At 44.4% G+C, this 26055-nt stretch overlaps 1 protein-coding gene across 3 annotated transcripts in view; it reads left to right on the top strand.

Annotated features, from left to right (window-relative positions):
* Nucleotides 1-26055, top strand: part of TOP3A (topoisomerase 3alpha) — a 222178-nt gene that overhangs the window by 132144 nt on the left and 63979 nt on the right. For all 3 annotated transcript variants that reach the window (XM_086526459.1, XM_086526458.1, XM_086526460.1), the window contains 2 exons: nt 4314-4348; nt 9786-9915. In XM_086526459.1, the coding sequence (XP_086382585.1) occupies nt 4314-4348; nt 9786-9915 (165 nt within the window). The remainder of the gene's footprint in view (nt 1-4313; nt 4349-9785; nt 9916-26055) is intronic.

Below are 26055 nucleotides of genomic sequence, written 5' to 3'. Positions count from 1 at the left end.
AAGGCCTCGACCACGAGAGGTGGGGCAGCTAGCTCGGCTCGAATAATCTCATGTGGCATTGAGGCCTTAGCCCGAATCATCCGAGAGATCATAGAGACTAGAGGCCTCTCCATACATCTCCATCCATCAATGCTACCAGATTTGCCATGGTGGTCCACGGAGGGTCCAAAAATCTGAACCCCATATAGCATAGCTGAAGCCACTAGAGTGTCAAAAAGCCACAGCTTTGTTTGAGGTTCCTGAAACTGAACCTGCGTGCACATCTTCTCCAATCCTCCCAAGGCTGCATAAGCTCTCGTCAATCTAGTTTTTGCTGCTCTCCTTAACGAAAACACCGGTCCACTAAAGACTACCCCTAGATAGGTGTATGCATCTGTATACTCCATCTCCTGGCCATATGTAAAAGTGGGTGTTGACCTCCTGACCCACTGTTGTGTGGTGTTAAACACCCTAACCTTGGTATTCCCCAGGTTAACAGATGGTCCGAGGTTATGGTGTTAAACGCCATAACCTTGGTTTTCCGTAGGTTAACAGATAGTACAACTTCTGAGGGTCCTTCTCTTTGCGAGCTCCCACGGCTCTTGAATAGAGAGTGGCCAAAGGATACACTTATGAAGAGTACAATAGCCCAAAAGCAAGGCCTCTAAAAGCAGAACTCGTCTCCCCAAAAGCTCTCACCGTTAAAAGCTTGTTGCTCCAAAAGCTGGCCTTTCCACCCAAAAGGAGATGTCATGCTCCAAATGAAGAGCCTCCACCAATGCACATCCTCCCTATACCATTGTGAATCGCAGGGAAAACATGGAAACTCCACAACAGCACCTATAGAACCACCGACTACTGAAACATTTGAGGAACGTTCATGGGAGAGCATCAATGTGGCACTTGGGGTAGCGAGAACCTATTGGCCTAGGTCACCTCCCATCACAAACTGGAACAATTGGTTTCAAAGGGTGACGACAACTTTTCAAAGATTATGATGTACCCGAGGAAGGGAGGAGTTCCACTCGCGTCAGTATTTCGGACTCTACGCAAAATTTGTTTGCATGTTGGTCGTACGGAAATCTTCCACATCAGCAATTTTTCAGGATTTGTGGCAGCATTTGACATCAGCATTTTCAGCAAGGTTTTAGGTTTTCCAGATTTTTGGCGATTTGGTCATCTTGCAGGGAATTTCTTATGGGTCCGAACATGCCACGTCAGCAACTTGTGACACCCACTGTGGAAAATATTCTTAGGAATACATTTCAGCATATTTCTCTCTGTGACATGCTTCAACCGGATTCCTACTTCCCGATTATCCATTCTCTGTACTCAGGAGCATGTCCTAGTGACGGGCATCTCTTTGTGCAACCTTCAAAGTCCTAAATAATCTCTTACCTAGCTGCACCCTTCATTGATTACAAGAGCCCGTGTCGTAAGTATCTATCTTTGGGAAGCATTTCTCTGGTTTGATTGTGGAGTCTGCAAGCACAACGGTTCTGGAATGAACAATATGCTAGAATTCACAGTTTTGGGGCTCAAGCCTACTAAATCTCACCCTTCACAGTCATACTTGCTGACCAAAGGATAGTGTAACCTATGGGTATTGTTGAGCAAGTTCCCTTGCAGGTCGAAGATCTTACATTCCAACTGGATTTTGTGGTGGTGCGCCTTCCTACAGTTCCTGTCTTGATTGGCCGACATGGCTAAGTGACACGTAAGGCTCTACATGACTTGAGAACTGGTGCTACATGGATTGCTGTCCTCGTTGACCTATTAAGCCCGAAGAGGGCATAGACCCAATGTTTCACTCCGAGTGCCCATACTATTAATCTGCATCGAAAAACCCTCTTGAACACTCTCATGAAGATGAGTTATTGGAGTGGTTGGTGGAAATTGAAGCAATTTTTTGTTATAGGGTTACCATCCAACCACCACCTGAGAAGCCAAACCCTTCTAGTCCTGTTTTGTTGAGCGCTCTAGCTCCCAATCCTAGGAGTGATCAAAGTTGTTCTAATCAAGTCTTTTAGATTTCATTTATCAGAGGTCTAGTGCCGCAATCTAGCCAGCGTCAGTCGAGTATTTCACCTTTGCCTGATGGTAGTCGTATGCCTGATTGAAATTTCCGGGAAACGCCTTTTTAGGATATTTTTGCCAGTTGAGTTTATGCTCTTCTCCTATCGCAACCTTGGCTTGCTGACCATTGTAATGCCCTTGGCGCATGCACAAATTTGATATTTGGTGGAAGAAGCTTCTCTCTTTATGTGGAAAAGCCTTTGAAGGAGCGATTGTTACTTTGGTGCTGTTTGCTTGGAGTTCTCTTGGTGGGCACTTTCTCAGTGCACATCATATCCGCCCTTCTTCTTGTGTCCGTTGCTCGACTATGGAAGAGAATGTTTGCCACATGTTGTGGGATTGTTGCATTACTAGAGATTTCGTTTGCCGCATATCAGCTTGTATTCGGTTCCGTTTTTCAGCGATGGTTTTCCACAAACGGTTTTTGGGATTTGGCTTTTTAATTTTTCTTGCCTACCTTACAGCGATTCGCGGTCTTCTCTATGTGGGTCAGATATTGGGCCTACTGGGCCCTATGGCGCCAACGTAATGGCTAGATGTTCCACCGCATTGATGCAGATCCCTTTCTGTTCTTCAAGCTTTCTGCAAGGCAATCTTTGCGGTTCGTCTTGGAAGTTGGTGATATCATTGCAGAGACAAATCAGCTTTCCTATGAATGCTTGTAGCCATATTGTATAGCCAGACACTTCTGTGTTCTTTCCCTTGTACATTATCTTTTCAGTGGGTTTTCCTTGCTTTGAGGTTTCCCACTAGTAAACTAATGAAAATGATTTACAAAATAAAAAATAAAAAATTCAGTCTAGGTCTCCATGAGCCCTTGCCCACTGGTCACATAACCCAACCGAAGCTTTCTATTATTTCAAAGTCTGACCTCCCTCCTGATGGTTCCCTTAGACCACCTCTGTATCTGAAGAGACCAGGAAGAAGAGCAATGAAGTCACCACTCTAGCTCATCCCTCTAACCTTAGGTTCTTGGTCCATTCATTTTTGTTCACTATGCCACGTTTTTTGCCTGAGGACCTTCTCTAACAGTAGCAAATTTTGGGGATGTGTTTTCCAAGCAGGTGAATACTTACCCTTGCAGCTTTAACCATGTTTACAGGCAAGTCTGATTGAAAGATTTGGGTGGAGACCACAGTGTTGTTTGCAATGAGTTTGGGGGTTACTGTTGGGACTTCAACAGAAGTATTTGGCAGGCTTGGTCTACGAAGCATCGGGAGATTTGCGATCAGGCACGGCAGAATTTGCGTATGTGTGAAGATGCACAGGGTACATACTTTGAAGGGATTGTCTGACTGCTTACTCGCCCTGTGACCCAGTCATCTACTTGGCCTCCCCGCTAACTCGCCTCCCTTGCCAGCCTCGGGCACCCCTGCACTCGCGCTTCTCGTCCCTGCTACACCTCTCGCCCCTCTCGACCTTGCTTGTCTTCCACTTTAGCTGCAGAATATTAATGGGCGTGAATGGCCTGTTGGTTAGCGCAGCTCTATATTCTCGGTGCGGTCATGATCTGACAACGTGGTGTCACTGTAAATTTTAACACTAAACTTCCAGCTCCAATTTTGTTGCAACGTAAACATTCCATGCAGCGTGCAAAGAAGAGGACATTGTTGCTCCTTGTTGAGGTGAGAGGGTGAGACTGTCTGCCCTGTTATTGGTGAATTGCAGAGGCTGCTGCGCATGCCCGTACAACCACAGATAGGCTCTTCTTACCGCCTCCTATTTCCTTCTCAAATTCCATACAGCTGCAAGCAATTATGTTTGCAGCGCAAATGGGATTTACATCTATATTTGTTGAGCCTATTGATTTAAATTTTTTTTAAAAATGGTTGCGGAATGCAAGAAAATGTTGTACTGTGGGATGTTGTCAGCACCGATGGTTACGCTTCATATTGTATATACCCAGCCTTCGTTTCTTGAGAATAGAAGATTTGGCTTTTTTTTTTTCTCATCCTGAAGGTTTAGTGACAGGGACGGTGAGTGGTCTTGTGGCAGGCAACCTGTAGTTGGTACATTAGAGTAGTCAAACATTGGGCTTGGAGTCTATCTTCTTTTGCTATTTTGAGTACATTTCTGCTCGGTTTTTTATTTCAGTATGTCAAACATGTCTTTCAGTAGTCTAGTTTGTGCCACAGAGTGAGATTTCTTGCATACTGCACCAAGGAGCACCCACAGTAGAGAACACAGCAAGCTTCCTTGCTACACCTTGCAGGGGCATGCAGCATTACAACTCACATTTGAACTTGTTTTTTGTGCAGGGTGAGGCTTTAGTAATGGGATATGATATCATGGGGTAAGTACTTTCTTCTTGGAAGACCTCAATTTTCTGTTGAAGCTATTTTTTGCTAATTCCAAGCTGCCACAGTTCTGCCAAGGCTTACATTCAAGGTAGCTTGCTAGTCTAGGCAACTTATCTTTTGCCATGTAGTACAAGCATATTTATCAAACTTAAATGAGTTTATGTGTCCCAATCATTTTCTGTTGAAGCTATTTTTCACTAATTCCAAGCTGCCACAGTTCTGCCAAGGCTTACATTCAAGGTAGCTTGCTAGTCTAGCCAACTTATCTTTTGTCATGTACAAGCATGTTTTTCAAACTTAAATGAGATTTTGTGTCCCAATCATTTTAGTTTTTGCGAGGCTATAAAGAGGTGGACAGAGAGTGCAGTTTCAGTGTTGATGTCTTTTCTTGTGAAAGTCTAGCTTAGGACAGTTTTGAAGAAACCCTAGGCTAGCCTTGTATCTCTACAATCCTTCAAGGGCTTCGGAGCCCAGAATTGTTTTCTATTCTTTTTTCTGTTGAAAACCTTATTGGTAATGGCCCTTGTTTAAAATTCACCTTCGGGCCTGATACCACTATGTTTTGATAATTTGACATATGAAAAGCACAATGATGATGTGCATTTCTGTTAACATTACAAGATGGTGCATTTGGATAGGGAGCCTAATTCTCCAAGATATATTGACCAAGTATGTCCTGACGATTTTCGGAAATGCCGATTAGCCAGAATCTTTTGAAGATGCCGGTTAGCAAAGGCTAGCGAAGGCAAGCAAGAGAGCAGAAAGAGGCATGCAGGAGAGGTGACAAGTAGACGAGCAGGTAGGTGGTAGCTGGTAGCAATACACTCGCGCAAGAGGGAGGCGACGTGCAGGAGAAGGGGAGTCTGGAGTTTCTCTTTTTTGTATGCTATGTTCAGAGATTTTGACAGATGGGCCTTGCTGGCCCAGTTGGTTTACAGTATCGCAGTCCTTGTCATCCTTCCTTGCGTGCGAGTTCAAACCTATCGCTGCGTTTTGAGAAGTGGGTGAGAGAGACCCTTAGAAGACGAGTCAGAGGAAGAATCTTCAGAAGATTCTATCTAATAAGTTGAGAACCTGCCAGTATGTTGCACACATTCAAACAATTCATGATACAAGTATATCTTTAAAAGGCATCGAAGGTGCAACAGTCTTCCAAAATTTGAAGGAATTCTTCATCTATATTTGTTCATATGCTAGGGGACAGTTCAAATAGTTAATGATGCTTCTTTTAGAGTGTGTCGCCAAAGGAAGAAGCACTTCATCAAGACTTTGTGAGAAAGTTCTATCTTTTTTAAGATGAGGGTTCTCCAGCTTAGATGGAAATACAAACTTCTACTTCAAAGTCCTGATGTTTGCTCTCCTCACTTGTGATGAAGACTTATTATTTCTTTTTGTGTCTTGTAGAACCATAGTGAATCTTATGAAGGTAGAAATTTGCCACAAGCAACCCTTGAATGAACCTTTGGTGACCGTAGCAATAGAGAACCATTGACAGATACTTGAGCAATCAAGCTGGTACATTACCGACAAACTATTTCTGAATGCGTTTCCCCATCATATAGTGGGGCAAAAGTGCCTATTGGGTATTCAAGCGTGGGTCCAGTCAGTGTTGTCATTAGCCCGTGGGAAACACCCTTATTGGTAGATAGATAGCACTCCAGTGCAGGTTGAGTTTTGCATGGAAATTTCAATTCTATATATGTAATAGTTTTCAATCAAACAAAAATATAGCGTGCTTTTTTCTTCTGTATGTCGAATCTTTTTCTCTCTCGTTCTCTACTGCTCTGCACGCTGCACCTCGCCATGGCTTTGGCCCTTCAACTCCATCGTCCATAGGCCCTTATACTAACAACTGGTATGAAAGCACCAGGCGGGTGTTGCATCTCAAGATGCTGTCGCTACCAACAAGAGCCCAGGGGCGCCGCTAGGCGGGTAGGAGCTCCATCGTGGGCATTTTGACACGCTACCTAGATCCAAGCCACTACAAGACGGCGTCTTGATAGGCGATTGTAGGTGCAGGCGTGGTAGACAGTGAGCGCAGTGTGCGTATCAAAACGCTGCCTACTGCATGGCGCAATTGCAATAGAAGGCGCAACTTCAATTGGTGCATATCAAAACGCAGTAGTCTGCTACGCCATGTTTAAGAGCAGTTAGCCAGGTTGGTTCTCTTCTTGGGAAGGTTTTTTTCGGCAAATTGCTTCTTAGAAAGCTATTACAGCAGTAGGACTGCCTCTCAAAACGCGTGTGAAAGAGGGGGTATTACACATGATAGCCGACAGGCACACACTTATGAATAGCTTGGCTAGGGTGGTTGCTTGCATATAAAGCATAGCAAAGCATATCAAAACGTTGCAAGTCAACTATATACACAAGGTGAATCAAGTCAAAGGGTCTATCAACGGAGACAACTTCTCAACATATAAACACGAAGGTAAAGATAGTGCAATAACCAACAATAACCCTCGTTACTAGGCTTCTTGAAGGCTTCAATATGGCGTCGAAAGTTGACATGTTCAATGGAACTGGCTTCCATACTTGGCAAATAAAGGTAAGAGGCTACCTTATGCGAAAGAATCTGTGGAGTGTGGTCAAACCCCTATCAGCCGACAAAGCTAGCACCTCTGCTGCAGTTACGAGAGCGCTATCTACCGAGCAACAATGCAAGGACGAGCAAGCCTTAGGTATTATTCTGACATCTCTTGAAGACAACTTTATTCATTATTTTAATGATCAATTTTCAAACGTTGCTTGGATGGAATTAGAGAAAGTGTTTGGTCCTAAAGCTAACTACTCCAACTGTATTCTCTTGCCATGCGTGATGACGAGAATATTGCAACTTTAGCTAATAGATTGAAAAGCATCCGCACTCGGTTAATTTATGTTGAAGCCTCTGTGCAAGATGAAGAGCTTATAACTGTTTTCCTTAATTGCCTACTTGTAGAATTTCGTCAAATTGTAACTATTTTAAAGGAGAAGGATCCGCTGCCTTCTTTTGGACGGTATCGTTAATTCATTACAGGAAGACGAGAAGTGAGTACCACTACTGCATATGTAGCCCGTGGTTGCACTTCGACTGCAACCTCAAATAGACCTACTACCAGCACTAGACCTTGTGCGATATGTGGCCGCAATAGTCATCAAACAAAGGATTGTTTCAGCAAAAATCCTTGCATCCACTGTGGAAAGACCAATCATCCTTCGGATAAGTGTTTTAAAAGAACAAATGATAGCTCAACATGGTTGATGGTGAAGCACCGATGCTTCTCGTAGAAAGTGATGTCTTGTAGTTTTTCAGTTTGTTTTTATGTTGTCTTATTTATGTTAGTCATTTGTGAATAAATTGTATGGGTATTAGACACTGTCACACATAAGTAGTGAGACCGCCCTTTTATGTTTGGTTCTGAGTTCTTGTTGTCTCACATTGATAGTTGTTTGAGGGAAGTGCACACACACACACACACACACACACACACACACACACACACACACACACACACACACACTTATGTTGTTGTCAAGGGGGAGCTTCTACTCGTAGTTTCAGGTGATGGAACTCTGCCATGGTCGACACCGAGTCCATTGTCAGTGGTTTGGGCTTGAAGGGGGGGGGGGGGGGGGTGGGTTTGTTGGGTATTCAAGCCCGGTTTCAATCACTGTTGTCATTAGCCCGTGGGAAACACCCTTATTGGTAGATAGATAACACTCCAGTGCTGGTTGAGTTTTGCATGGAAAGCTCAATGCTATGTGTATTAGTTTTTAATCAACAAAAATATAGCGTGCTTTTTCCTCATATGTGTCGAATCTCTTTCTCTCTCGTTCTCTACTCCTCTGCATGCTGCACCTCGCCATGGCTTTGGCCCTTCAATTCCATCCTCCATAGCCCCTTATACCAACAGTGCCAAATTGGTGGCAGTCCATAGACCCACCATGCTCCAGCAGAGGGTTTCTATGGAGCTGGTCCCTCTACCCTCTGAGTAGAGTGTGAAGAAGCGATACACATACGTGGCTCACATTCTTAGGTGAAGTCGTCCCCTTGACCTCAAAATATCAATATCAATATGCAAGAAAGCTACTTCTCAACTTCCAGCCATTGGCAGATCAAGGGGTGCTGCAGCCCTTTTGCAATGATCCCCTTGCACCACAGACCTTGGTTTTGTTTACTGTAATCTTCCTACTTTAATGTAAGGCTGAGCAACATAGACCATGCCACTGTAGCCATATGTAAAATCTGTTATATCTCTACCATGAGCTGACTATCTTGTGGCATACTCTTACCGAGAAATATCAAGGCTTAATCATGATCAAAAGATGAATGCACAAAAGTTGCAAAGTATTAGGACACGCCCTCTCAAAATTTGAAGTCGAACAAACAAAATAAAGTTGAAGATGAGAGACAAGAACCCTTTTGACTATCTCATGGATGAAAATGTAGGGAGTGTTGTAGTAGTACATGACCACAATCAGGGACATATCTAGCTTGCAAACATAGTGGTAAAAATCTCAATGTGTTTTATATGAGTCTGAAACACTTGGCAATGGTGGTGCAACTCTGATTGTCAATAAAGGGGAGTTGAAGCAGCTCGATTTTCAAATTCATTTTGCGAGGAATCATTACAACCACCCTGCTTCACAAGCAACCTGTGGACTGCTCTGAACTGTCTTTGAAGCTGATCTCGCGATTTTGAAGTGTATTTTGTTTCTTCACGAATGGCTTCTCAGCTTAATGAAAGCCCTTTCTTGTAATGAACAAGGGAAGCAGTTCGATTTTCAATTCACTTTGCGAGTAATCATTACAACCACACTGCTTCACAAGCAGCATGTGGGCTGCTCTTAACTGTCTTTTGAAGCTAATCTTGTCACTGTGAATTGTATTTTGTTGCTTCACGAATGGTTTCTCAGCTTAATGAAAACCCTTTCTTGTAATGAACAAGGGAACTTCACTATACTAGAGCTGTTTTGGAGCCTTTCAATTTAATTGGGTGACTGAGCAGAAATAGTAGGAAGAATATAACAGAATCTTCTTGGAGATTTATTTTGACTTGCTGCATGATGACATAAGATTGAAGGGTGGGAGGAAGTTGAGTTTCCTTATGCTGCTGGCAGCTGCTTTCAGCTCCATGTAAAGCACATGTCTGATCTTTTCTAGGTGGTCAGTTTATTATTGTAAAAAGTTAATGCAAGCTATTAGAGTTTGTAAATTTTGGAAGGAAGAAAAGGGATGTGAATCAAGCTACTAGCTCTTCTGTTTGTGAAAACCCACAGAAATTTCATAGTTTTGCTGGAAAATAGAAAGTGGAAAACTCTATTACTCTCTTGCTATGTATATATAAAGGGCCAGAACATCAATGTCAAGTTGGTTGGATTTTATAAACTTTGCCAGATTCTTTTCAAGGCTGGACTTATTCTAAAGTTCGAACTATGCACATGCAGGTATGAGCTTTGGAAACCTTACCTACGAGCAATGATGGAGCGTGACATGAAGGCAGTGAGTGATGGGACCAAAACAAAGGCTGAGGTGCTTGAGTCATCTTTGCGTGAAATGAAAGCATGCTTTCTTGATGTAAGGTCAACGTTTCTCTTTTTGTTCTGCTAAAAGATACTAATGCACTAATAGTGTTTTTCCTATTGAATTGCAACCACCAGAGTTAAGAACAGTATTGAGATGAAAGAGCTTGGTGCCTTCAGGTTGTAAAATTATGAAACATTTAAATAATCATTTAAAGTGCCTAATGTGGGAACCCTCTAAGAAAATGGCCACATTCCTGGGCTTGTATTATTATATCCTCTTCATTGTGAGAGGTGTATTGAACCTGCCCTTTTATACTCATTTTCAAGGCTGCAAGCCCTGTAGGTTCTTAAGACCTTAGCTGTGAAGATCATTTTAGGGAAGGACTTTTCCATGCTGCTTCTATTTCCGAATTATGACGATCTGTGCACGAGAAATTTTAGTGTGACTTAGCCTCCTTTTAAGTCGATGTTTGTCTGCCGCAAAATCAAATGCATATGGAGTTTTGCTAGTTTGTAGATGATATATCAAAAGGCTGCTTCAAATAGCTGGCATCCTCTTACCTCTTGACCACACTTAGCACATCTTCTAAGTAGCCTTAAAATATTAATGGCATTCTATCGTTAATGGTAGGTGCACTTTCTTTGTCGTTTGAAGTTTCATTTTCAGCATCGGCACTTCCCTATTTAGCAAAAAGAAGAATTAGGTTTGAAGCTTTCTTAAAGAAACTCACTACTTTTTTGAGCCTAAGCTGAAAAAACTCAAGATTCCATTGAGAACTTGTTCTACAAACTATGATGTAGCATGCTTTTCTTGCGTGATGATTAGGATCTTTAGGCATATTTGATATGGTAAGGTCATGCAATCTGTTCTAGTAAGGGAGTCTACTTGTAACGAAAATTTGAGTAGTCGACTGACACTATCGCTTGAAAAAAAATTGGAGATTTATAACATAACCACATGATCATAAGTAGAAACTTAGAGAGAAACGACACATTATTAAGGGCCGGAATGGTTGACCTTTCCCCCCCCCCCCCTTCTTCAAATAGGGATTTTTGTATTAGAGACCCTTTTTACAAACCACGCTAAATACAATCATGATACATCAACTTGTCCATAAGGTGTCCTTTTCATCATGTCCCAATATAACGGCCTTCTCTTATTAAGGATGCAATTATATTAAACCTATGAGGATAATTGACCTATGAGACCAAACTAATACAATCTTGTTGGATCTAATACAATGTCTAGGTACAAAATAAAAATGAAGTACAATGTCTGGGTAAAAAAATAAAAATGAAGTAAGGTGAAAAAGTAAGATCATCATCATCTTCAATGCCTGAGGATGTGTCACAAACTGTTGATGTGTCAAGTCATTGAAGAACAGAGCCAACCTTTAGATCACGGCTGAGGGGCCTAAACACTAAGAAGAACAAGCAACAACAGAAGAAGAAGTCCTATCAACTTATGGGGACCTTGTCCGATGGGGCCCAAGTGACATAAAGACATTAATGTAAAGCAAGACCCACATACATATATGTGTGGACTGATGACGTGGCAGCTGTCGCACAACCCTTAAATTCCGCTGACAATGCTCACGTGGCAAATTTCCGCAAAACGCGCTGACAGTACTGACGTGGAAGTTGTACGGATTTCCGCAAAACGTGCTGGCAGATTTTGGCGCTAGTACTTTTTGGACCAGTTGCTTTCGAGTTTGAAGCTTTTCACTGTAATTGCTTTTCAGGCCAAGGGCGTTTAAATATGAGGTTAGGGCTCATTCTCTGGCATGCTTCTTGGAGAAGGTGCAGAATATGGAGTACCGGCTTGTACCATGTGGATGCAATATCAAGAAATACCGATAGGGGCGCCATGGTTTGGGGCCAATACTCTCTAGGGTGGAATTCCGCCACTCCGTGTCGCGTGTCATCTCTCTCTCTCTCTCTCTCTCTCTCTCTCTCTCTCAGTTCGAGGTGCTCAAAGTCTGTTCAATCTATTCTTTTCTATTGGCACGTGTGTGTCCGTCTTGTGACAGGATGCCCTACCTTGAGCGTTGTCCGAGGAAGTATTGCATTGGTCGTTGAAGAGCATCGTCAATGTTCGCCTCTGTAAATAGTCGTACTAGATGTCTCCCATGTCATGCTAGCATACTCCTGATTGTCCGATAGAGCCTCTGTCGATGTCGTGGTCGCCCTTGTAGATGTGGGCGTCTAGCTCTCCCGAGCTCAATGGCTCTGTCAACACCTTTATCTCTGGTATAGGTGGGCTCTGTAGTGTGCTGTGAAGCATGCTCATCTGACTACCGAGTCCCTGCTCTAAAGAAGTCAGTGATCTCCCTCTGTGAATGTCTCCCACTGCCTCATCTCCTCACGAGACTCTTCCCGTGTCTACGCCGCTCTAGCAAAAACAACCTGAGGCATCTCTGATCTTGATATCTCTAGCCGACGGTCCAAAGCCCTCTTTGAATAGACAATGAAAGCGGCCTCATATCTCATAGTATAGCGGACAACGACAAATGTGATGCAACTTTGTCTCTGGCTCTATATGACACAACTGGCCCTCTGCTGGTACTCTCCTAAATCTGCCAACATCGATCGCTGGCGGATCTTATCAATCTCCTCCATGGTCAGTAGTCTGACCGGGCATCGTGCATGTCGAGCCAGAGTGATCCGAATCCTCTGATGCAGCCTCCGCCGATGCTGTGTAGTCCTCCGTAGTCGTGGGCGTCTGGATCTCCCCAGCTCAGTCGCTCGGTCGATCAGCATGCCTCTGGTGTGAGACGACGAGCTCTGCTGTGGTAGTAACTCCTCCAGGTGTCCAATGGCAACTCTAAAGAAATCTGTGATCCGTCTCTGAGACTCGCTAGCCTCTCCTCTCATCAGGCTCTCTTTGTGTTAGCGTAGCTCGAGCAAAAACAAACCCAAGCATCTCTGATCCTCGTACTGCATGTCTCCGGAGAATGGTCCAAAGCCCTCTTTGAACAAGCAATGGAAGCGGCCTCATATCTCGTAGTAGACGGGGCAGTGGCATGTGTAGTGCAACTCTGTCTTGGGCTCTATGTCACACAGGGGGCATGTCTTGGCCTCTGTTGGTACTCCATTGTATCTCCCAGTCTCGATCTGCAGCTGGTGTGAAGATGTGCGTATCTGGCCGATAGCACATCGTATCCCATGAGACAAGTGGGTGTCCATGTATCTGGGCCTCGTCACAAAACCATCAACCGTAAGCTGGAGGAGATGCTCTCTGCAGAAAGCCATCTTCGTGCCCAGCTCCTGTGCTGGCTGTATCCATGTCCTCCTGGTGTCTAGCTGAGTCAAGTCCTGGCGGATGAGCTTGGTGATCTCGGACTGTGTAAGAGTCAGAGAGGGTGCATCCAGTGAGTACTGGAATGGAGGCAATATGTCTATGTTGAACCCATGCGCTTGAAACCATGATGTCATCTCCCCACACCAGCATGCTGTATCTCCCTGCATGGCTAATTGTGGAGAGGACTCAAGTGCAAGGCGGGCATATCTGTCTCTGGGAAGTTCCCACATGCGGTGTATGAAGGAGACCGATCTGGTGAGCGCCTCAACCACTAGTGGGGGGGCCGCTAGCTATGCTCGAACAATAGCAGGTGGTACTGAGGCCTTGGCTCTAATGAGCCGCGAGATCATAGAGACTAGAGGCTTCTCCATGTCCCCCAATCCATCACTGCGGCCTGTCCTCCCGTGATGATCCAATGAAGGTCTCCAAATCTCAGCTCCATAAAGCAATGCAGAAGCCACTAGAGTGTCAAAAGAGCCAGAGCTTCGTCCGAGGCTCTTGAAACTGAACCTGTGAACACATCCTTTCCAATCTACCCAATGTTGCATGGGCTCTGGTCAGTCTAGTCTTTGCTGCCCTCCTCAATGAAAATGCTGGCCCACTAAAAACCACTCCGAGGTATGTGTACGCATCTGTATACTCCACAGTCTCCTGGCCGTATATGAATGCTGGGGCTGACCTCCTGATCCACAGTGATTGACAAACCACTTTCATGGGCAAACCTATTCGAAGCAACCAAGTGACATTGCATCCCCTTCGGAGAGTTGGAGATCAACACAATATCATCAGCATATAACAATAATGGAATCCATGTCCCTGCCAGCTGTGCACCTCTATCACCATCTCTCTGAATGTAGTCAGAAACCTCATCCACATACATACCAAATAGAGTAGGAGAGAGCGGGCAGACTAGCTTCACCCCAATAGTCGAGTGAATCGGTGTGGATAGACCCTCTGAGTTGCGTACCTTCCCAATACTGACCTGTATAATGCCATGACCCCCCAAATGAGCTCTGTGGGTACTCCCATTTGCTGTAATCTGCGCATCAATCTAGCTCTAGGCACTTTGTCAAATGCTTTGCGGAAATCCACAAAGCTACAATAGATCCGTCTCCCACGGGATCTACCCTCCTCAATGATGGCTTTGAGTGTCAAGATATGGTCAAGAGTAGAAAAACCCCTCGTGAACCCTGCCTGCCCGGTTGCGCGTATCTCCTCCTTCTCTGCGCATCTACTGAGCTGCTGCTCAAGAATAGATGCGTATAACCGTGCCAATGTGTGTCCAATCATGATAGTGCGATAATTCCGAGGCTCCATAGGGTCTCCCGACTTGAAGATAGGTACAATAGTAGATAGGCTCCAAGTATCAGGCAAGCCCGCACACATGGCACGGTTAAACAGCCCTGCTAGAAGCTCTGCTAGTAGATTTGTGGCATGTGTGAAATACTCACCCACTAAATCATCATAAACCGTCTCTGCAACATCCAGCTCTCTCAGCATCTCCTCTGAAGTATCATAAAATACCGTCTGATGATGGGCAGTCCTAGCATTGAAATACCCTAGAATGATGATGTCACCATCTCTAGAGAACTCCCATATGTCATGATCCAAAATAGAGAAAGGGGACTGTCCTCTGGGTGCTGCATACATTGACGTGCTCGGGGTAAAGTAGCTAATAGCAATGTAAAGATATCTGTCTGTCTTTCCTCTGAGTCCCACCCACATGTACCTAGCTTGCTCATCTCTGCGGGCTATATGTATCAATGGCTGCAACTCCTCCTTGAATAACACTGCCACTCCTCCTGATCCCCACCCTCTGTGCTCTGATCGTGTCTCCTGTCTATAGGCAGTTTCCCATCTATATCCACTACTGTGAGGCATAGACTGCCCAGGGGCCTGATGTGTCTCAGAGTAGAAGACGATGTCTCTTCCGCTGAAACTATCCTGATAGGCGCCCACATCAAGTCGCATAGATCCATTACAATTCCACGTGGCAACTTTGAGTGTGGTCCCATGGGTCTTGCACCGTCATGTGGAGCGCCGCTCTACAATCACAACCCGGCCATCTCTGTAGAAGGCAGTCTTTCCCTTCTCCCTTGCCGCTTGAATCTCTGGCATTACCTCTCTCATATGCGCAAGCTGTGTGAGAGTGAGGTCATCTCCAAGGAATATGCCCGTTTTGTTTAGTGTAGGACGCTTCTTCAAGAAGTCCTTCTTTGCCTCCATGGATGGGAAACGGATGATTAAAGGTCTCTCTTTTGAAGTCTCCCCATTGACTTGTGTCTTCTTCCCCACCCTCCATGCCTTTGTATGGGTAGCCTCACAACCCATCATGCGGAGAAGTTCTTCAACTTCCCCTTCCACATCGTCTCGGTCTTTTAGACCGGTTACTCATATATGCAAAGCTCTAGTTTTCCTTCCCTGTTCTTCTTCTAGAGTCATGTTGATGATTGTAGGAGCGGGGATAGATGTGGTTTCTTTCCCTTTGCCTTTCTTAGCGACTTCTATCGACTTCTCGGCCTCATCCGCCTTCTTTTGAGAGAGAGAGAGAGAAATGAAATGTTATATTAACGTCTTCAAAAGGCCAGAATGACCTATGAGACCAAACTGATACAAAAGTGGTGAATCTGTTACAATGTCTGGGTACCTTAGTACTAAAGTACTAAGTGTGGAAATTTTGAAAGTGTGAAACTAAATCTGAAAAACTAAATACAAAGTATTAAATAAACTTCTTAGGAGCATTCTAGGTGTCTGGCTAGAATGCTTCTAATCCTTTGTTGTAGTCGCCTCCGGTGAAGTGTGCTTCTGCATCTTGGTCGTGGTCGTGTCGATTTCCTAAGCTTAGTCGCTCTGTCAATTAGCGTGCCTTTGGAATGACTGTGGGTACTCCTTTGTGCTGGCTGTTGGCCTCTTGCTTCTCCTTCCACTCCTGCTTCTCTCGATCCGAAGAAATCTGTGATCGGCCTCTGAGGCTGTAGTGATCTTTGTCTTCTCATTAGATTATCCCTGTGCCGATGTAGTTCCAGTAGGTACAAGTCTAAGCATCTTTGATCTTGGTATTGCATGATTCTACCTAGAGGTCCAAAGCCTTCTTTAAAGAGGCAATGAAAACGTCCCCGTATCTCATAGTATACTGTGCAGTGGCATATATAGTGTAATTCTGTCTTCGGCTCCATTCCGCATAACTTGCAAATTCTGCTCTCAGGTGGGATTCCCCTAAATCTGCCAAATTCAATTTCCAACTGGTGTGAGGATGTACGAATCTGACCAATAGCACATCTCAAACCATGAGACAGGTGGGTATCCATGTAACTCGGGCGAATCACAAATCCATCTTCAGATAGTTGTAGGAAGTTTTCTTTGTAGTCGGCCATCTTCGTGCCCAATTCTTGTGTAGGGTCTACCCATGTCCTCTTAGTATCCAACTGTATAAGAGCCTGTAGGATGATTTTATTAATCTCCGTTCGTGTAATTGCCAGTGATGGGGCCTCAAGAGAGTATTGGAAGGGGGGTAATCCTTCCATACTGAACCCGTGTCTCCGAAACCACGAGGACAGTTGCGCATACCAGCATGATGTATCCCCTTTCATTGCTAATTGTGGAGAGGATTCGAGGGCCAGTCTAGTATATCGGCAATTATTTGTATCCCAAAAACCATGTATAAAAGACCGTGATCGGGTAAGAGCTTCAATTTCTATCAGAGGGGCCGCTAGTTCCGCTCGGGTAATTGCGTGTGGTACGGAGGCCTTGGCTCTAATCATTTGGAAATTCATAGATACCAAAGGTCTCTCCATTGACTTCCAATTATCCTGATCCACAGATGGTCCCCAAATCTCGACCCCATAAAGCATAGCCGAAGCCCCCACAGTATTAAAGAGCCAAAGTTTTGTTCCTCGTTCCTGAAACTGCACTTGTGAACACATCCTCTCCAACCCTCCCAAGGCCGCAGAGGCTCTGGATAATCTAGCATCTGGTGCTTTCTTAAGAGTAAAGTTCGGTCCTGCAAATACCACCCCAAGGTATGTGTATGCATCTGTGTACTCTACTGTATCCTGGCCGTATGCAAATGTAGGTGACGATCTCCTGACCCACTGCGGGGTGGTGTTAAACACCATAACTTTGGTTTTACGCAAGTTTACCGACAGACCATTGTCCTCTGCGAATTGATGTAATGCATCTAGCTGCCTCTGCATTCCATCTGATGATTCTACTATCAATACAATATCATCTACATACAACAACAAAGGGATCCATGACCCTGCAAGTTGAGCCCCTCTGTCACCCTCTCTATCAATGTAATCTGATACCTCATCTATGTACATACCAAATAAAGTAGGGGACAGCGGGCATCCCTGCTTTACTCCAACGGTGGAATGAACAACGTCGGAATCCCCTTTTGGAGTTCGTACATAACCAGTTATTGACCCGTATAAGGCCATGATCCCCCAAATAATCTCTTTGGGGACCCCTAACTCTTGCATCATGCGCATTAATCTGGCCCTTGGTACTGTGTCAAAAGCTTTCCGAAAATCCAGAAAGCAACAATACATCCTTCTCCCGTTTGCTCTTCCTTCCTCAATAATGTCTATGATCTAAAGTGGAATAACCCCTTCTGAATCCAGCTTGTCCTGTTGCTCTTATGCCCTCATTCTCTTCCCATCTACTCAATTTTTGTTCAAGAATGGATGCCTACAGTCGGGTCAAACTGGGACCTACCATAATGGTGCGGTAGTTCCTGGGTATCATAGGATCCAGTGACTTGAAAATAGGTACGATAGTAGATAATTTCCAAGATTCAGGTAATCCTTCACACATGACCCGATTAAACAGGCGAGCAAGAAATTTTGAAAGTAGATCCCTGGCATGGATCAGATGTTCTGCTACTAAACCTTCATGATCATATGCTTTTCTTGTCTTCATCTTATCAATGGCTTTTTCCACCATTTTCGTAGTAAAGAAAGTACTACCAGCAGGGCATGGCTCTAGCGGATCTGGTAATGGAGGCTGTCCAGATACCATATATAATGATGTTACATATTGACCCCAGATCTCAGGAGAAGTAATCGTCGGAGGTGGTGAGTGGTCTTGAAATAAGCGCCATGCCTCATGTGAGTCCTGACTCAAGAAGAGCTGATATAAATCCTTCTCTAGTTTGGCTAAAAATGTCCTTTACTTGCGACGTACTATACGCCGAAGAGCAATCCGAGACTGCTTATATGTGAGGATCCGAAGTGTAAGCTCTTTCTGGAGCTGGATTCTCGTCTCTCTGCATTCCTCGTCATACCAACTGTTTTGAGGCATGTTCCCAGCTCCTCTCTTCTGATCAGGTTGAGTATGTGGGTATGCCTCTTGTGCTGCTCCATGTAGTATCTCTGTTAACTGAGAAGTAATCTCCTCTACAGTATATACTGGCTCGGCTGCCTGCATCCTATTATAGATCTTTTCCACATAGACTGAATCAGTTTCTGGCGTGAAAGTATATCTTGTGTGTGTCTTCTTCCTTTGTACCTGAGAGGCATTGTATTGGAAGGAGATTGATAAGGTCAAGAGAGCATGATCCACTGCAATTCCAACCGGTCTGGGTCCCACCTTAAAGTCCTTGATACTAGAAATAAAGCTTGGTGAAGTCATGACATAATCCACTGTACTGGCCCCATGCCTGTGTGGGAAGCATGTGAATCCCCCAGATAGCAGGAAATTCTCTAGACCAGTAAGTATGGCCAAACCATGTATGGTTTCCATCTCCATGAGATGTCTCCCATATTCAGTGTGTTCTTTATCTTGTGAGTTTCTAGTAAGCCCCCTTTGTGATAAATCCACTTCTCTGAGCATTTCCTCAGAAGTATCATAGAATACTGCTTGAGAGTTGGCCGTTCTGGCATTAAAGTCTCCTAAGAGAACAATGTCTCCATCTCTAGAGAACTCCCATATGTCATTATTCAATATGGAGAAAGGGAACTGCCCATTAGGTGAGGAGTAGACTTAGGTACTTGGAGGGAAGTAGCATATAGCGATATATAGAAATCTACTTGTCTCGGCTCTCATTCTCACCCACATATACCTTGCTTGCTCATCTTTCGTGATTATCTGTAGTAGTGGTTTCAGCTCCTCTTTAATAAGACTGCTCCTCAATTATTGCATCTTTTTCCCCCATGTGGTTTTCCATATTTGTTCTCCATGCTTCAAAACTTGCTACTGCCTCATCGAGTTTCTTTTGCATAATGCATTCTGTTACATTTATTTCGGCCTTGATTAGGTTTCGTACTTCCGTTTTTAAGATCTGAATCTCCTCATTCTGTGTCCCCCGGATCTCTCTCCTTAGTTCTCTCATCATGTCTCTATACATCGAGTTCCTGTACCTCTCAGCACTCGCGTGCATTTCCTTCCTAATGTCATCTCTCATGTAGTTTAGTTCTGATTTGAGCATCATCTGGACCTTCTGCATCATTAGTTCATCATGTATGTTGGACGTTTTCCCCACTCGTAATGATCCTGGTGATAGTACAGTATCTCTGTTTCTCCGCTTAAATGTAGCTATTGTTTTTTTATGGGGTGGTGTAGCTATCTACACCCGGCCCTTCCCCTTGGGTAGGCGTATTCATCAAACCCGAGCCCCAAATGTGGGGTAGGGTACTAGGGAGAATAGGACAAACTTAAAATATTTTATCTTAAAGCTTTTTACCATAAGGCTTAAAATTTTCTCTAAGGCTGGGACTTCCTATGCGTAGGTGAGGAGCGCGCGTATGCTGGGACCTGCTACGCGTAGGGTTGCTTGGACATGCTACGCGTAGGACTTCTTCTGTTGCCTGCCGTTCGCACGAGCTCCTGCTTGCTCCAACTCTCTCGCCCAAAACCCTAATGCACAGGCAGCACTGCCTTGTGGAATGTTGCACGTTGCCCACAGAATGTTGCACACTGCCTGAACTGAGTGTGTAGAGAGAGAGAGAGAGAGTCACTGTGTTGCTTGTCCCTAACGCATGAAACCTGTCACAGCCTCGCGCTCAGCCCGCCACAGACCTTCAGCCTCGTGCCAGACCTGCCCGCCACAGAGCTTCAGCCTCACGCCAGACTTGCCCGCCACAGAGCTTCAGCCCGCCATAGACCTGCTCGCCCGCCAAGAGAGAGAGAAATGAAATGAAATGAAATGTTATATTAACGTCTTCAAAAGGCCAAAGTGACCTATGAGACCAGGAAGTTACAATGCGGTGTATCTGATATCAAGTCAGATTAACAAAATAAATTAAACTAGGGATATCAAGATATAAATACTGCGGAATCCTAAACTAAGCGGATAGGTGTGAAAGGCGAAAGGCGTGAATCGTGTGAACTGAGCTATACAATGTGTAGACAATTTGGGAGGGAAGTAGAAATCTATCTACATAGAGATCCATCTTCATCTGCACTCTGGACGACGAAAAAGTATGGCTCGAATCCTTTGCTGTAGGCTCCTTCGAAACTGTGTAGCTCCTCTTCTCCATCGGGGTCGTCTAGATCTCCCTAGCTCCAATGCACGGTCTATTAGAATGCGAGTAGTGTGGGTAGACCTCTCTACTGTTGGTTGCTGCTTTGTCTGTTCTTCTGGGTGTACAGTATCTAGTGTAAACAAATCTGTGATCTGTCTCTGGGGTTGTCTCTCTTCAGCTCTCCTCAGTAAAGTTTCTCTATGCCTGTGTAGCTCAAGTACATATAGCCCAAGACATCTCTGATCCTCATAACTCATGACCCTAGATAGTGGCCCGAAACCTTCTCTGAATAGACACTGAAAACGGCCTCGTATCTCATAGTACACTGTGCAATGACATATGTAGTGTACCTCTGTCTGTGGCTCTAGATGGCATAAGTGGCATATCTTCCTATCTGCTGGTGTCCCTCTGAATCTGCCAGTCTCAATCTCGAGCTGATGTGAGGACGTGCGTATCTGGCCAATGGCACATCGGACACCATGAGAAAGATGCCTATCCATATAGCTGGGTCGAATCACAAACCCATCCTCTGTGAGGTGGAGAAAATGCTCTCTATAGAAAGCCGTCTTTGTGCCCAACTCCTGTATCGGCTCTATCCATGTCCTCCTCGTGTCCAGCTGAATTAGATCCTGACGAATGAGTCTATTAATCTCTACCCGCGTCAAAGACCTGAAGGGTGCCAATAGAGAGTATTGAAAATGCTCTCTATAGAAAGCCGTCTTTGTGCCCAACTCCTGTATCGGCTCTATCCATGTCCTCCTCGTGTCCTTTTCAATACTCTCTATCAATAGAGAGTATTGAAAAGGAGGCAACTTGTCCATGGTGAAACCATGTGTCTGAAACCATGATGCCATCTGTGCATACCAGCATGATGTATCCCCATTAAGAGCTAATTGGCTGGAGGACTCTAGAGCCACCCTGGCATATCTGTCTCTGGTAGTATCCCACAGACTGTGTACAAAGGAGACCGATCTTGTGAGCGCCTCAATCTCACATGCAATGTTCGCATCCGCCTTCTTTGTTCCTCTTCGAGAGTCATGTTGATAAGTGTCGGTGTACAAGGAGTTTCTTGACCTTTCCCTTTCTTGGCGACCTCAATCCATTTTTCAGCCTTGTCCGCCTTTTTCTGTGTCCTTGTTATCATCTCCGCCCATGAAGATGTCTTTGCCACACTCAGTTTCTCTTCCTCTGTGATCATCCTTACCTGTTCCTTAATTTCCTTGATTTCATCTATTACCAAGGGTTGAAATTCGCCTTCCTCTAGTCCATTGCTTACTCTATCAGCAAGCTCTTGTTTAAGGGCTGAGACTTCTTTTTTGAGTACCCGTATCTCGGCGTTTGGGTTCTCCTGTTTGAGGGTTGAGACTTCTTCTTTGAGTGTCTCTATTTCTGCGTTAAGGCTCTCTTTCTCCTTCTTCCACTGTGCGCCCTCATTGAAGACCATCTGAAGTAGGTTGGCCTTCTCCTTCCACCATCCTTCATCTCTGTTTTCCACTCCTTCATTTCCCTCTCCATCTACGCCATCGGCTTATTTGTGAGCATGAAGGTTACTTTCGCGGTTGGCTTGCAAACAGGTGAGACATTGGCGGCTTCCGTGTCGTGTGTAGGGTCTTCTTCAGGTGTGACAATTTGTGAAACATCCATCAAACATTCATGGCCTTGACATTGATCCATTACGGTGTGGCTCAAAGAATCATTTTCCATTATAAAATTCAAGCTGGACGTGCAAGGCTGATCTGCTGGGGCTGCGCGCTCTGTACGTCCTCAGTCATTGCAATCCGCCATGTGTACAAAGATGGGCGCGTTGAGAGAGATTAAAGTCCTGTCGATGCTCCTGCTGTGGTCGCGCGAACAGAGGGAGACTGGGCTGTTGCTACAGTCCACACACAGAGAGAGAGAGAGAGAGAGAGAGAGAGAGAGAGAGAGAGAGAGAGAGAGAGAGAGAGAGAGAGAGAGAGAGAGAGAGAGAGAGAGAGAGAGAGATGAAATGAAATGAAATCTTATATTAACTTCTTCAAAAGGCTAGAATGACCTATGAGACCAAATTGATACAAAAGTGGTGAATGTGTTACAATGTCTGGATACCTTAGTACCAAAGTACTAAGTGTTAATAGTGTGAAAGTGTGAAAATAGATGTGAAAGACTAAATACAAAGAGAGAGAGAGAGAGAGAGAGAGAGAGAGAGAGAGAGAGAGAGAGAGAGAGAGAGAGAAATGCAATGAAATGTTATATTAACGTCTTCAAAAGGCTAGAATGACTTATGAGACCAAATTGATACAAAAGTGGTGAATTTTTTATAATGTCTTGGTATCTTTGTACTAAAGTACAAAGTGTGAAAAGTGTGAAACTGTGAATTTTTTATAATGTCTTGGTATCTTTGTAGTCGGCCATCTTCGTGCCCAATTCTTGTTTAGGGTCTACCCATGTCCTCTTAGTATCCAACTGTATAAGATCTTGACGGATGTTTTAATTAATCTCTGTTCGTTTAATTGCCAGTGCTGGAGCTGCAAGAGAGTAGTGGAAGGGGGGTAATCTTCCATACTGAACCCGTGTCTCTGAAACCACGAGGATAGTTGCGCATACCAGCATGATGTATCCCCTTTCATTGCTAATTGTCGAGAGGATTCGAGGGCCAGTCTAGTATATCGGCAATTATTTGTATCCCACAAACCATGTAGAAAGGACACTGATCTGGTAAGAGCTTTAATTTGTATCGGAGGGGCAGCTAGTTCCGCTCGCGTAATCGCGTGTGGTACGGAGGACTTGGCTCTAATCATTCGGGAAACCATAGATACCAAAGTTCTGTCCATTGACTTCCAATTATCCTGATCCTTAGATGGTCCCCAGATCTGGACCCCATAAAGCATAGCCCAGGCCAGCACAATATCAAAGAGCCAAAGTTTTGTTCGTGGTTCTTGAAACTGCACTTGTGAACACATCCTCTCCAACCATCCCAAGGCCGCATAGGCTCTGAACAATCTAGCATCCGCTGCTTTCTTAAGAGTAAACTTCGGTCCTTCAAATCCCACACCAACGTATGTGTATGCATCTGTGTACTCTACTGTATCCTGGCCATATGCAAATGTAGGTGCCGATCTCCTAACCCACTGCGGTGTGGTGTTAAACACCATAACTTTGGTTTTACCCAAGTTTACCGACAGTCCACTATCCTCCGTGAATTTATATAATGCATCTAGCTGCCTCTGCATTCCATCTGGTGATTCTGCTATCAATACAATATCATCTGCATACAACAACAAAGGGATCCATGACCATGGAAGTTGAGCACCTCTGTCACCCTCTCTATCAATGTAATCTGATACCTCATCTATGTACATACCAAATAAAGTAGGGGACAGTGGGCATCCCTGCTTTACTCCAACGATGGAATGAACAATGTCGGAATCCCCTTCTCGAGTACGTACATAACCAGTTACTGACCCGTATAAGGCCATGATCCCCCAAATAATCTCCTTGGGGACCCCTAACTCTTGAATCCTTCGCATCAATCTGGCGCTTGGTACTGTATCAAAAGCTTTCCGAAAATTCACAAAGCAACAATAAAATGAAATGAAATATTATATTAACTTCTTCAAAAGGCGAGAATGACCTATGAGACCAAACTGATACAAAAGTGGTGAATCTGTTACAATGTCTGGGTACCTTAGTACTAAAGTACTAAGTGTGAAAAGTGTGAAAGTGTGAAAATAGATGTGAAAGACTAAATACAAAGAGAGAGAGAGAGAGAGAGAGAGAGAGAGAGAGAGAGAGAGAGAGAGAGAGAGAGAGAGAGAGAAATGCAATGAAATGTTATATTAACGTCGTCAAAATACTAGAATGACTTATGAGACCAAATTGATACAAAAGTGGTGAATTTTTTATAATGTCTTAGTATCTTTGTACTAAAGTACTATGTGTGAAAAGTGTGAAAATAAATATGAAATACTAAATACAAAGTACTAAAAAAACTTCTTAGGAGCATTCTGGGTGTCTGGCTAGAATGCTTCTAATCCTTTCTTGTAGTCTCCTCCGATGAAGTGTGCTTCTGCATCTCGGTCGTGGTCGTCTCGATTTCCTAAGCTCAATTGTCCTGTCAATGAGGGTGCCTTTGGTATGAATGTGGGTACTTCTTTGTGGTGGCTGCCGGCCTCTTCCTTCTCCTTCCACTCCTGCTTCTCTCGATCCGAAGAAATCTGTGATCTGCCTCTGAGGCTGTAGTGCTCTTTTTCTTTTCATTAGATTATCCCTATGGCGATGTTGTTCCAGTAGGTACAAGCCTAAGCATCTTTGATCTTGGTATTGTATGAATCTATCTAGAGGTCCAAAGCCTTCTCTAAATAGGCAATGGAAACGCCCACGTATCTCATAGTATACGGTGCAATGGCATATGTTGTGTAATTCTGTCTCCGGCTCCATTCCGCATAACTTGCAAATGCTGCTCTCAGGTGGGATTCCCCTAAATCTGCCAAAGTCAATTTCCAACTGGTGTGAGGATGTAGGAATCTGACCAATAGCACATTTCAGACCATGAGACAGGTGGGTATCCATGTAGCTCGAGCGAATCACAAATCCATCTTCAGATAGTTGTAGGAAGTTTTCTTTGTAGTCGGCCATCTTCGTGCCCAATTCTTGTGTAGGGTCTACCCATCTCCTCTTAGTATCCAACTGTATAAGATTCTGACGGATGATGTTATTAATCTCCGATCGTGTAATTTCCAGTGATGGAGCCTCAAGACAGTATTGGAAGGGGGGTAATCTTTCCATACTGAACCCGTGTCTCTGAAACCACTAGGATAGTTACGCATACCAGCATGATGTATCCCCTTTCATTGCTAATTGTCGAGAGGATTCGAGGGCCAGTCTAGTATATCGGCAATTTTGCGTATTTAACAAACCGGGTATAAAGGACTCTGATCTGGTAAGAGCTTCAATTTCTATCGCAGGGGCAGCTAGTCGAAGCCACCACAATATCAAAGAGCCAAAGTTTTGTTCGTGGTTCCTGAAACTGCACTTGTGAACACATCCTCTCCAACCCTCCCAAGGCCGCAGAGGCTCTGGACAATCTAGCCTCCGCTGCTTTCTTAAGAGTAAACTTCGGTCCTGCAAATACCACACCAAGGTTGTGTATGCCTCTGTGTACTCTACTGTATCCTGGCCATATGCAAATGTAGGTGCCAATCTCCTAACCCACTGCAATGTAATATGATACCTCATCTATGTACATACCAAATAAAGTAGGGGACAGTGGGCATCCCTGCTTTACTCCAACCGTGGAATGAACAATGTCGGAATCCCCTTCTGGAGTACGCACATAACCAGTTTTACTGCCCCGTATAAGGCCATGATTCCCCAAATAATCTCTTTGGGGACCCCTAACTCTTGCATGCTGCGCATCAATTTGACCCTTGGTACTGTATCAAAACCTTTT

Source organism: Adiantum capillus-veneris, chromosome 13, assembly GCF_014529385.1.
Source record: "Adiantum capillus-veneris isolate H3 chromosome 13, ASM1452938v2, whole genome shotgun sequence".
Lineage (NCBI taxonomy): Eukaryota > Viridiplantae > Streptophyta > Polypodiopsida > Polypodiales > Pteridaceae > Adiantum > Adiantum capillus-veneris.
Note: the sequence above shows the minus strand (reverse complement) of the source record. Positions and strands in the feature narration are given on the sequence as shown.